This window comes from Gopherus flavomarginatus, chromosome 5 (assembly GCF_025201925.1).
Source record: "Gopherus flavomarginatus isolate rGopFla2 chromosome 5, rGopFla2.mat.asm, whole genome shotgun sequence".
In the NCBI taxonomy this organism is placed as follows: domain Eukaryota; kingdom Metazoa; phylum Chordata; order Testudines; family Testudinidae; genus Gopherus; species Gopherus flavomarginatus.
In genome coordinates, this window is record NC_066621.1 from 4,392,363 (window position 1) to 4,405,265 (window position 12,903).

At 52.0% G+C, this 12,903-nt stretch overlaps 1 protein-coding gene across 6 annotated transcripts; it reads right to left on the bottom strand.

Moving 5' to 3' along the window:
• Window positions 1-4,632: 4,632 nt before the first annotated feature.
• LOC127052812 (zinc finger protein 436-like) lies at window positions 4,633-12,543 on the bottom strand. 6 transcript variants are annotated; one of them, XR_007774889.1, is made up of 3 exons: window positions 12,057-12,543; window positions 7,184-9,722; window positions 4,633-6,153 (listed from the first exon to the last, which is right to left on the bottom strand). XR_007774889.1 is itself a non-coding variant. In XM_050956903.1 (3 exons), exons 1-2 carry the CDS (start codon window positions 12,133-12,135, stop codon window positions 8,557-8,559), a joined length of 1,245 nt encoding a protein of 414 aa, XP_050812860.1. In that variant the 5' UTR covers window positions 12,136-12,543; the 3' UTR covers window positions 4,633-6,153; window positions 8,548-8,556. The 6 variants fall into 6 exon arrangements, 4 of the variants coding, with proteins under 4 accessions (XP_050812860.1, XP_050812863.1, XP_050812862.1 ...); XR_007774890.1 differs by having other exon boundaries at window positions 4,633-6,688; XM_050956903.1 differs by having other exon boundaries at window positions 8,548-9,722.
• Window positions 12,544-12,903: the final 360 nt, after the last annotated feature.

Consider the following 12,903-nt stretch of genomic DNA (forward strand, 5'->3'; position numbering starts at 1 on the left):
CCCAGAATGGGCCTTTTTTGCAGAGGTATCACGTTGTCAGCTCATACTCATTTGTGACCCACTGTAACCTTCGCATCCTTTTCAGCAGCACTGCCACTGAGCCAGTTGTTCCCCATTTTCTAGTTGTGCTTTTGATTTTTCCCTCCTAAATGAAGACTTTTGCACTTCTCTGTATTGAATTTCATCTTCTAGATTTCAGCCCAATTCTCCAATTTGGCATGGTCATTCTGAATTCTGAGCCTGTCCTCCAAAGTGCTTGCAACCCCTCCCAGCTTGGTGTCATCTGCAAATTTTATCATCACACTCTCCACTCCATTATCCAAGTCATTAATGAAAATATTGACTAGTACTGGATCCAGGACTGACTCCTACAGGACCCCACTAGAGGCACCCTCCCAGTTTGACAGCAAACCATTGATAACTACTCTGAGTATGGCCTCACCCAATCAATTCCCTGCCAGTGCAGAGACCTCAGGCATTGGCGGCTCATTAGTTTCTCGTGTTCTCTGCCTGTTGCTCACAACAGGGCTGAAATGCTATGGTCTAATGAAAGTCTTTGGACTTAAATAGTAACGGCCTGTGCTCCACGGGAAGTAAGATTAAATGAGCTAATGGCCTCAAACATCCATGAAACTTTGCTGTTTGTTGAGGCTGGTGTAGGCCACGCAGGTTGGGGAAGGGCCTGTAACCGAGGGCTCTGTTATTTATAATGACTTTTTAAAGATGCATCCAGGCCTCTGGGTCCCTGGCACGTCTATTAAAGATTGCTGCCCAGAAAGCTATTCCTTGCCTTTCAGAGTTTGCATTTCAGCCTGGGCAATGGTAACGCATTAATTTTCTGGTTGGGGATTTCCCTTGTTTGTTATTGAGGAAGTGCCGCTAGCGGTGAGGGAGCGGGACTGGGGGCATCTATGTGTGCAAAGGGGAACCCTGGGCACACTTCACCATTCAACCCCCTCCTCTGTGCTGCCCCATGCCTTGATAAGATTGGAGGGGCCATGGGGAGCTGGTGGGGCCGTGCAGTGCGCGGCCCAGCTGGGGGCAGGAGAGTGGAGATGCCAAATGCCTGTCCCAGATACACACGTGCCTCTGCAGCATGGGAGAGGTGTGAAGTGGCCCATTCATCTCAGGGCAATGAGAACACCCCAGGGAGAAGACCACAGCCTGCAACAGCAGCTCGGAGAGGTGTGACCTGCTCCATTCATCCCAGCAGGCGTCCCCGTTCTGCAGTCTCAGTGCTGTGTGCATGTGCCATGAACCGAGCATGCCCATCCACAGTGCGCATACCCCTCGTGTTTCCGAAAGGAACCCCAGACACGATGCAAAAGCCAGGGTGAGAGCAAACGCCTGTGGCACGGAGTCACCCGCACGGAAGATTTGGCCTCGTTGCCCTTGGCTTTTAGGAGCAGCACTTGCTGCCTTAATCCCTCAGGTGAGGAAACAACAGCAGAGGTCCAAACGGCTGCCTCCACCAAGGGGCCTGAGCCTCAGCATTGCAAGGCCCAGCTCTTAGGTGTCTGTGACGGGTTTGGAGGAACATAGAACCATAGGGCTAGAAGGGATCACAAGCGCCATCTAGTGTAACCCCAGCCAAGCTGCAGGATTTGCTGTGTCACCTATCCAAGCCGGAGGCCTCTCCAGCCTCCTTTTGAAAACCTCCAGCAAACGAGCTGCCTCGGTGCCCTGTCACTCAAATCCCCACCAGTCTGGGTTAACTGGGATCTAAATGGAGGAGCAATTAATGAATGGAGCCACAAGCTGACGGGCTAGTTAATGGTGAGGAAGGGGAGAAGCAACTTCAGCAGCTGGGAGCAGACAGGTGGAGAGGAAGGAGGCCCTGAAAATGGGTGGGTGGGTTGGTTGTGCTGTCTGCTGCTGCTAGCACTGCTCCCTTTCACCGAGAAGGAAGAGGGGAAGCTGCCTGGGACTGCTAAATATGTAAGTAGCACCTCATAGACTTTAAGGCCAGAAGGGATCATCTGGTCTGGCCTCCTGCATGTTGCAGGGCACAGACCCTCACCCACTCATTGTTGTAACAGGCCCGTAACTGCCATCTGAGCAACTTAAGTTCTTGAATCAGAGTTTAAAGACTTCCAAGTTACAGGGAATTCACCATTTACACTAGTTTAAGCCTGCAACTGACCTGTGCCCCATGCTGGAGAAAAAGGCGAACACCACCCACCTCCCGCCAGCATCTCTGCCAATCGGAGCGGAAGGAAAATTCCTTCCCGACCCCAAATATGGCAATCGGTTAGACCGTGAGCATGTGGGTGTGACCCACCAGGCAGACACCTGGGAAAGAATTTGCTGTAGTAACTCAGAGCCCTCCCCACCTAGTGTCCCAATACACAGTACAATAAAGCTCGGTGGTAGTGAAGGTGGCCTGTACCTAGAGTGAGAAAGACTCACAGGTGACCACCCCATGGCATCACCTTTCAATCCACAGCCCTGAGTCAGGGGCCCAGGCTCACTATACAATGTGGGGGCAGAGAGCGGTGCCAGGGAATGGGATCCACAAATGCCAGCATGCTGAGTGCTGCATAAGCCACCTGATTGCAAATTCTGAGGGGGTGCCCTAAGCCAGGACCCAAATATTCATTGGCCAGGCACAGAGCAAGAATGACACTGTAGCCCAGTTGTTAGGAGGGTTAGCTGGAATATGGGTGCTACAGGTTCTACTCAACTATCTGTGCCCCATGGAACAGATGCAATAGGAGAGAGTGAGAAAGTCCTGCTCCCAGACATCTCGTTGTCCAGGCACTAACTGCAGAGGAAGGTTCACTTCCCATCAGGCAGAGGGGAGATTTGAACCTGGGCCTTCTACATCTTGGGATCTAACCACAGGGCTAAAGCTTAGAAATTGTGATTCATATAGAACATTTGAGATCAGGGACTGGCTCAGGCCCAATAGGTGGGGAACACCTAGACAGGGTTTAGGTGTGAGACATGCTCCTGGGCAGCAGGACTTTAGGTGGCAGTGTGGTTTCCCATTGGCAAATCTTTAGGTGCTAAAAGGCCTTTATCAATGGAAATTCACAAACCTAGAGGCTTTCAGTGCTCACAGGATTAGGCAGCATCTGAACAGGGATTTTGAGGATCTAAATGTTGGATTAGATGCCTAACGTGCAGTTAGGGTGACCAGATAGCAAGGGTGAAAAATCAGGATGGGGGGGTGGGAATAGGCGCCTATGTAAGACAAAGCCTCAAATATCAGGACTGTCCCTATAAAATCGGGACATCTGGTCACCCCAAGCGCAGTTAGGCACCTAAATCCCTTTGTGGATCTAGCCTTAAAGCTTTAGTTCTGGAGTGTTTAGGAATTAAAGGTGAACCTTTAATGAAAAATTATGTCACGTGATGAAAGCTCCAGGTGTGCATCCAGCCAAAACTGGCAACCCAACCATTATACATTGTCTGAGCAGGGCCAGCTCCAGGCACCAGCAAAGCAAGCAGGTGCTTGGGGCAGCACATTTGCAGGGGTGGCAGGGATCCAGCCTGGGAGCTGAGAACCAACAGGGGGCCCTGGGAGCTGTAGTTCCTTGTCTAGCTCCCTGCCTATAGAGCCAGCCCTGGAGCAGGGAAAGAACTACCTTTCCCAGCATTCCCTTGGCAGTGATCAACAGGGAAGGGAGGGGGAGGGAGGTAGCTGAGACCTCCTGCTGCAGCTTGCTGTGAATGGAGAGCTGGCTGCTAGAAGAGGGGTGGCAGTGTGAATGAGGGACAAGTGTGCCCATGGAGTAGAAGGCTTTGGCCCAGATATCCCCTTCAGAAGACATCCCCAGCCTGGATTAGGGATACTGGTGTGACCTCACCTTGCAACCCCCAAAGAAGGAATTGGGTGGACTAAATGGACAGTGCCCCTCTCTATCTGAAGCCTAGCAAGGGAGTTATGTGGATCCCACTAGAATTTAAAATGAAAAGTAAGGGAGGGGAGGCTCTAGACCTGGGCAGCTTTAGATACAGTACCAAGCAGGCAGGAGGATTTCCACTTCTGAGCCATGGAAGCAGAAATTGACTTTTCCTTTCCAGATTTAGCTAATATTCAGAAAGGGAATCTAGCACCTGCCTTCCAGATTTGAACCCCTCAAAATTCAGGAGGTCTTAAGCTCAATTTGGGCAGCTGTTACTTCATTTCTCCCAAATCAAATGTACTGATCCACTGTAACTTGCTGTAGAGAAAGTAGCATAACATTGAGCAAGAAATGCTTGCCAGTGGTTTTGAGAACTGGAATTGCTATTTTCAACAGCCAGTGCCATTTGTTGTTGTTGGTTTTAAGTTTTATTTGTTTAAAAGGAAGACAGTGATATTGCATTGGCAAATTCCCCATAGAAACAAAGAGTGGAACAAAAGAATAATAAAGGCACTTCAACTTTTCCTCATTTATGTAGGGCAGTCTTATAATATGCATCCAGATATCCTCCAATCACACAAGCTGAAAATTGTTCCACTTTATTGCAATTCTGTAACCATATGGGAACCAATCCTGTCTGTGTTCTGTGCACATCCAAAATTCCTGCTGAATCACCTGCCCTGGGAGCGAGTTACCAGTGACCCAGGGCTGGGGCGGCAGGAGAATGCAGTTGGGGAGGGGGGAGTCCAGGGCTGGGGTGGCAGGGGGGTGTGGATGGGGGGATGCCCAGAGCTGGGGAAGCAGTGGGTGTGGGGGGAGGAGGAGAGCTCAAGGCTGGGGCAGCAGCAATATGAGAGGGGAGCCCAAGGCTGGGGTAGGGGGCAGCCAAACATTTGTTTGCTTGGGGCAGTAAAAAACCTATAGCCGGCCCTGGCCTTAGCTCTGGGCCAAACACATTATAAAAAACTGCAGATGTTCAAAGCAGCTCTTTTTGGTGGTGCTATATGTGGGGAACTCCTTAACCAAATGACCCACAATTGTCCCTTCTGGCCTTAGACTCTATAATTCTATTGCACGTGGGTTTTAGAGCACTTTGATTGTTGGTCGGACACTGATTGGGGTGGCCTTGCCCAAATGACCCCAAACTAGTACCATTTTCTGTACTGCTGGTACTGAGGACGGGTAGCAATTTTCAAGACAATCTGAGTAGGCACGTAGGTTTCCAAGCACTTTGAACTATTGCTTCTTAAGCAAAAAGCTCTGAGTTTTGGGCTCCTTTGCCACGACTGGAGAACATTCATCTAGGCTGGGGAATTTGCCAACAGCTCAACTTGAACTCGTGACACGGGGGAGGTGCTTGGAGTCAACCCTTAAGCTCCTGAGCAACTCTGGTATTAGGGCTGTCGCTTCATAGGCTCCTTCATCCCAGTCTCATGGTACACCAGCAAATCTTCCTAGGCGCATGCCACTTCTGTGCGCCAAAGCACAGCCTTTGCTCCCCCAAAAGCGGAGTGGGTGCTAGACACTAGCAGAGATCAGACCTGATCAGGTGAGATCAGTGTGAGATGATCACAGCAAGAATTTGAGCCCACAAGTGTGTAGCAAAAGGGGAAAAAAAAATGATAACAGAAATGTTACCAACCGGTGCTTTATTCTGGGTGCTCTGACTCAGCAACCCTTTGTCCAAATGACTCCAAATTTGCCGCGCTGACCTTATGCCAGGCCCTGATAGTGCCCAGGGATTTTTAAGAAGCTTTGTTTATGTAGATGCTAACCTAACAACTTCCAATGCTGTGTTCCAGTTGGCTAATACATCCTGCTTGGTCTTGAAAACGCTGCTTGGTGTCACTGCAAATACTGGCTGAGGTACATTAAGAATGGCAATATTGGGCCAGACCAAAGGTCCATCTAGCCCAGTATCCTGTCTTCCGACAGTGGCCAATGCCAGATGCTTCAAAGGGAATGAACAGAACAGGTAATTATCAAGTGATCCATTCTCTCTTGCCCCTGAGGAGCGTACAAGTTTCTGACCAGAAGTCTATTTCAGTTGGATTCGCTGAGAAGAGCTTGCAATGTGAAACAGTTCTGGAGGTGGCGAGGCAACGCGGCCTAACCTGAAGGAAGTGTCAGATCCCGTGGGAGCCTAATTGTATAAAGGTTCCCGCAAGAGACTGTTTAAAAGCTGGAGCAGAGCACAGATCCTGTCCATGCCCAGAGATCTGCCCTGGGTGGTGCTAAGAGTGGTGGGGCACATTCCAGCTTATGATGGGTGAATAATGGATCTTTTGATACACCGGCAATTCTGAAAACAAGAAAAGAAATCATTTGGGGTCAAACTGAAAAACCACATGTTCAGCAAATCAAAAAGTTGGGGGGAAAATTAGTTTTGGATCAACGCACATTTTTTTGTTTCAATTTTGAGCATTTTTTAAAAATCTTTTTGAATTGGAGTTTAATGAAATTGAAGGAAATTCGGAAATCCAAAAGTTGGTTTGAACCAAAAAAAATCAAAATGTTTCATTTAGAAAATATCAAAACTATACATTTGAATTTTTCAGATTGTTTTGTCTTAAATCAACAATTTGGTGAAACCAATATGAATTTGTGAAATGTGGCAAAAATCTGCACTTTTCGTGGGGGAAAAAAAAGGTTCAGGTGAAGGTTGAAGCCAGGAGTTCTGTGGCAGTTGGAAATGGGAGTTGAGTGGGAGCAGAGGGTAAGGGCTCCCTACTGTTTTCATTTCTCAGGTGCTGGTTCTGCTCCCGGGGTCCAACGGCATTCAGCGCAGGCCTCAGCTGGAGAAGTGTGCCCAGTTCTTTAGGAAAGATGTGGACAAACTGGAGAGTCCAGAGGAGAGGAACAAAAATAATGAAAGCTTAGAGAACTTATGAGGAAAGATTAAAAAAAACAGGCATGTTTAGTCTTGAGAAAAGAAGGCTGAAGGGGGACCTGATAACGGTCTTCAAATATGTTCAGGGCTGTTACAAAGAGGACAGTGATCAATTCTTTGCTATGTCCACCAAAGGTAGGACCAGAAGTAATGGGCTTAATCTGCAGCAAGGGAGATGTAGGATAGGTTAGAGGTTTCCTAGGGAGGTGGTGGAATCTGCAATATTGCAAGTTTTTAAGAACAGGTTGGACAAACACCTTTCAGGGATGGTCTAGCGTTACTCGGTCCTGCCTCTGCGCAGGAGGCTAGACCTGGTGACCTCTCGAGGCCCCTTCCAGCCCTACATCGCTATGATTCTCTGAGCCTTCAGAGAAAGGCTGGGAAGGCGAGGGCTCCTGCAAAGGATCAGGCAGAACAGGAGGAAGCTGGGAGCCACACCTACCATGAAGACGATACTGAGCAAGACAAGACGGCGTTCTGCAGGGGTTTATGTCAGGATCAGAGCGGCAAATCATGATAACTGGGAGCCCAAGCAGCTTCTGAGCTTCCCTGCAGGCGAGAACAACACGTCCAGGGCCACGTTGAGCTCTGAGACAGAGCCCTCACCACGGAGATGGGAGGAGGCAGATCCCAGTGGCGAAGTTTATTTCCTACAGATACAATTGACTAACACCACAGGAGACTGGATCATCACCAAAGACAGCAGGAGGGTGAGATCCAGGTGCCTGCTGGGAACCGAGAGCCACGGGTGGGGCTGGCTGGATGTCAGCTGCACCAAGCACAGGAACGGATGTTCTCCAGGTGCCACTGGACTCTGTGCACCATGGAAAGAGGAGCCAGGCACTGGAGACACCACCAGGGAGAAGGAGATTAGGCACTCTCTCACCCCCCGCCCAGCCGTATGGGAGCATATGTCTGTCTGGCCTCTGGGAGCAGCCCCCTCCAGTTTTCAGTAGCCTCACTCACCCTTCCCCATGGGTCCCTAACCCTCCCCACGCCCAGCCCCTGGGAGAGGGGAAGGAGCAGAGAGTGAGGCCCAGAGCTGTGGAGTTCCAGGGGAATGAAGGAACAGGTCGCCCCGCCCCCACCCCACCCAGGAGCGGGCACAGACAAAAGCCCCCAAGTCCTTCAGAGATCACTCCCTCACTATTATGAGGATTCTCACCTTTTCCCTACCAGGATACCACTGCCATATAGCCAGGAACCTGCCCTCTTAGAAACAAGGAAGGGGTATGGTTACCATGACCCCCTTTGTGGGGCAGTGATCCCAGGCTGAGAACCCTGCCGTGTGGCTTTTAAGCATTTCTAATAGCCCCATCTTGACTGGGGCAAAAGGGACCCTCATGTTCACTTCCTTCCCCACTTCACCTAATTTCTACCCATGGGCCCCTCAGTCATTCCTGTCCCCACTTCCGCCCATACACACACTGCATCCATATCGCAATGGGCTGTGCCTTGCCCCAGGGGAAAAACTACGTCAGGTCTCTGGGATGATGTGTTTCCTAAAGAGCCTGCTTCCATCTCCCTAAAGGGGCCAGGTCCCAGGTCTCCAAGGCCCTTGGTCTCTAAGGAGGCCTCGTCCCTAAAGAGGCCTGGTCTCTGGTCTCTAACATCCTTGGTTTCTAAGGAGGCCTAGTCCCTAAAGAGGCCTGGTCTCTGGCATCTAAGGAGGCCTGGTCCAGGTCTCCAAGATCCTTGGTCGCTATGGAGGCCTAGTCCCTAAAGAGGCCTGTTCTGTGGTCTCTAAGGAGGCCTGGTTTCTAAGGTCCCTAAAGAGATGTGAACAGTGAACAGAACTGTCCTCACATGGGGACTCTAAGCCACATGGACCCTCTGGTGCCGGACAAGGTGGGAGCTGAGGATGAAGCTCCTCCCACACTCTGGGCATTTGTAGGGTTTCTCTGCCGAATGGGTGCGCTGGTGCTGATTCAAGGTGGAGCTGTCACCAAAGCCCTTCCCACACTCAGAGCACTTGTAGGGCCGCTCCCTGGTGTGGGTGCGCTGGTGCTGGATCAGGGCCGAGCTGTCCCCAAAGCCCTTCCCACACTGGGTGCATTGGTAGGGCCGCTCCCCCGTGTGGGTGCGCTGGTGCTTGATGAAAGCCGAGCCCCAGCTGAAGCTCTTCCCACACTTGGCGCAGCTGTAGGGCCGCTCCCCAGTGTGGGTCCGCTGATGCTTCACCAGGGTTGACTTGTGCCGGAAGCTCTTCCTGCACTGGGAGCATTTGTAGGGCTTATCACCACGGTGGGTCCTCTGGTGCCCGATCAGGGTGGAGCTGTGGCTGAAGCTCATCCCGCAGTCAGCGCATTTGTAGGGGCGTTCCCCCGTGTGGACCCGCTGGTGCTGAACCAGGTGTGAGTTTCGGCTGAAGCTCTTCCCGCACTCGGTGCATTTGTAGGGCCGCTCGCCCGTGTGGATGCGCTGATGCTGGATGAGGTAGGAGCTGTCGCTGAAGCTCTTCCCACAGTCAGGGCATTTGTAGGGTCTTTCGCCGTGATGCACCTTCTGGTGGCGGGTAAGGCCTGACTTGTCTCCAAAGCTTTTCCCACAGTCCGGGCATTCGTAAGGCCGCTCGCCCGTGTGGGTGCGGCGGTGCTGCAGGAGGTAGGAGCTGTCGTTGAAGCCCTTCCCGCAGTCAGGGCATTTGTAGGGCCTCTCACCGGTGTGGATCCGCTGATGCTTGGCAAGGTGGGAGCTCTGGCTGAAGCTCTTCCCACACTGGGAGCAGCTGTAGGGTCTCTCCCCCGTGTGGATCCGCTGGTGCTTAATAAGGTCCGAATACTGGCTAAAGCTCTTCCCACATTGCCCACAGATGGTCAGTCTCTGGGGGACAGACATGCTATTGAGAAGCCCAAAGCCATTTTCCACCCCTTGGAGGTCTCCCCCCTGCTGTCCCACCCTGTTGGCCTCTCCCTGCTCGGGGCTCTGTGATGGCCTGTGTGGCTCCTGCTGGGGATTCTCCTCCTCCTTCCTGGCACCTGCTGGGAGAAAGAGAAAGTCCAGTTCTGTGAGAGGGAGAGAGGGGGCAGCAAAGGGGTTTGTCATTCACCCATTGATATGTCTGAAAAGTTTAATCTGGTTGTGAAGGACTGGGGAAGGGAGAAAGTCACCTCATCTATCTACCCTAGCATCTCCGTGTTGTGTCTACTCCTCCTAATCTAATCTGTGAATCCTCCCTTCTCACATGGCAGTTTATGGTATCCATTCATCCAAATCCCGGGTCTAGTTCTGGTGTCCACAACTTCAAAAAAGGTGTTAACAAATTGGAGAGTGCTCAAAGAAGAGCAACAAGAATGATGCGTCCATTCTGGATAACCTGCCTTATAGCATACAAAACTCAGTTGATTTAGCCTATCAAAGGAAAGTGACTTGATCACGGTCACTGGAAGACGATATCATCTTCGATTCTAAGGCCAGGAGGGACCATCTAGTCTGACTTCCTGTGCAACACAGGCCAGAGAATGTCCCTCCTGGTAATTCCTGTTTGAACCAGAGCAGGTCTTCTAAAAAACCCCCTAAAAACAAACAAATCATCCAATCTTGATTTTTCAAATCGCCCATGGTAGAGAATCCACTACGATCCTTGGTCAGTTGTCACAATGGTAAATTGCCCTCACCCCGTCACAAATTTTCACCTTGTTTCCAGTCTGAATTTGTCTAGCTTCAAATTCTAGCCTTTGGGTCCTGTTAGACCTTTGTCTGCTAGACTGAAGAACCCACTACTAACATTTTGTTCCCCACATATGTAGTCACAGACTGTGCTCAAATCACCCCTGAACCTTCTCTTTATGAAGCTAAACAGAATGAGCTCCTGGAGTCTGTCATCCTAAGGCAGGTTGTCCAATCCTTCAGTCATTCCTGTGGCTGTTCTCTAACCCCTCTCCAATTTATCAACATCCTTCTTGAAGTGTGGACCCCAGAACTGGACAGTCTACAGTAATGGCATCACCAATGCTGTATACAGAGCTAATATCACCTCCCCATTACCCTGCTCATAATCCAAGGACCATTTTAGCCCTCTTCGCTACAGCATCAATCTGAGAACCAAGTGAAGATGAGCTGTCTATCATTAGCCCCTCCCTAGTCCTTTTCAGAGTCACTCCTTCCCAGGATACAGCTCTCTCCTTGATACAAGAGAGCTTTTTAATCTACCGGACAAAGGGCGAAGGAGACCCAACAGCTGGGAATTGAAGATGGACTGATTCAAACTGGAAATAAGATATTGATTCTTAACGGGGAGGGAATTTAGTCAGTGGAACAGCCTTACCAAGGGATGGGATGGATTTTCCATTACATGGAAACGGGGTTGTCTTTCTTTAGGGAGACAGTGCAGCCTACCGGATAAAACACCAGCAGTCCTGGGTTCTATTCCTGGCTTTGCTACTGGGATGCCTTGGGCAAATCCATTTCCCTCTCTGTACCTCTGTTTTTCCATCTGTAAAATGGAAAATGAGCCTACCTCTGTGAGAGTCCCATGATGATGCTCTCCAGCCTGGGCTACGCAGGAAGGGCAGGCTGGACAACCATCACGGTTACTTTTGGCTGATCATCTAGGGATCTATGGATGGTCCCCTCTGGTTTTCCAATCCATGATGCTAATCAGCCTGCCACAAGCCTTTCCGAATGCTCCCCTGGCCCAGCTTATCTAGTGCCCTGATCCAGACCAAGGCCACCAAGTCTAGTTACAGAGGCAGAGATGTGGAGGATGAGTGAGGGTGCATCTGCTCCCGTGTGAGCAGCCTCCCCTGCCAAGCCCTGCCCAAGTCACCTTGTCCTCTGGTGCTGCCTTCCCCCAGGCAAGTGGGTTGCAATGCCAGGGCTTCTGGAGAACTCATCTCACAATGCTTTGTGCTGCACTCAGCTGAGCTTGCTCTGTGATTCTTTCCCAGTGCATCGTGGGAGACGCCGTCTGGCCTTCTAGGGATGGTGGGAAGGTGTCACTGAACTAGCGGCGCTCAAGGGGCTTAGCAGCATCCTCCCAGCGAAGCAGGGAGGTTAGCAGCCAGGTCGAGCGCTTGAGGAAGACCCATATTTGGTGGCGAGTGGCCGGATCATGACCTGACCAAGGCTAAATGAAGGAGCCTGCAGCTGGCTAGATCTCCAGAAGCCAAGAGGACTCCCCTGGGGCCTGGAAGCCAAACGCTACCAAGAGATGGTGCCCTTGTCCCTTGGGGAGAAGGGACAGAAATAGAGACACTCCTTGGAGCCGGCTGGGGACGATACAGAGCGAGTGGAGGCAGAACTGGGGGGCTCCTGCTGGCTTGGCTGGGATCCCACCTGTTCCCTTCACTCCCAGCCGGTGTCCCGCTCCTCACCTGTGTGGACGCCTCTGGGGATCTCCCTTCCCGGAGAGCCCTGGAGATCCGGGACCCTCGGCTCTGCCCCAGGCTCCATGCGGGGGATCGCGGCCAGGGCCGGAGATCCTGCTGGGCGAAATCTCCCCCCGGGGCCCGGCGCCGAGAACGCGCCGGGGCTTTGGCCTCGCCGGCCCAGCTCTCTGCAGGGGGGGAGGCGGGATCCAGGCTGGGGACCCTTCGGGGCAGCGAGATCGCGAGGGAGAACCGGGCTGGGCTCCGCTCCGGGCAGCGACTTCCTGCCCCTGCTGCTGTTTCCCCGAGCCGGGGACTCAACCCTGCGCACACCCGGACCAGGACCCCGGCTCCGGGGCAGCTGGACAGGAAGGTCCCTGCGCTGCTGCAGCCCCGCGCCCGGCAGCTCCCTGGGAAGCGGAAGGTTCAGGAGGGCGGTGGGTTTAACCCGTCCTTCTCCGGGCCTTGCAGAGACACCGCTGGTTAGAGTCACTTCCGATCCCCTCCCCCCCGCGCCTTTCTACAATGGTTAGCTCGCGCTCTTGTTCTAGCTGGGACCAGGACCCAGGATCCCTGATCCCCCTAGACCCCACTCCCTTCCCCACAGAGCTAGGGATAGAACCCAGGAGTCCTGACTCCCAGCCCCCACACTAACTCACTGGACCCCACCCCCTTCCCCCGAAAGCTAGGGACAGGAGTAGAACTGAGGAATCTTGACTCCCACTGCGAACCTGCTAGACCCCACTTCCTCTCCCCCTAGACCTGCCGATAGAAGTTAGAACCTAGGAGTCCTGACCCACCCACTCAATTCCTATCTAGGGCAGAGGACTCCTCAAAACTAACAAACAACCAT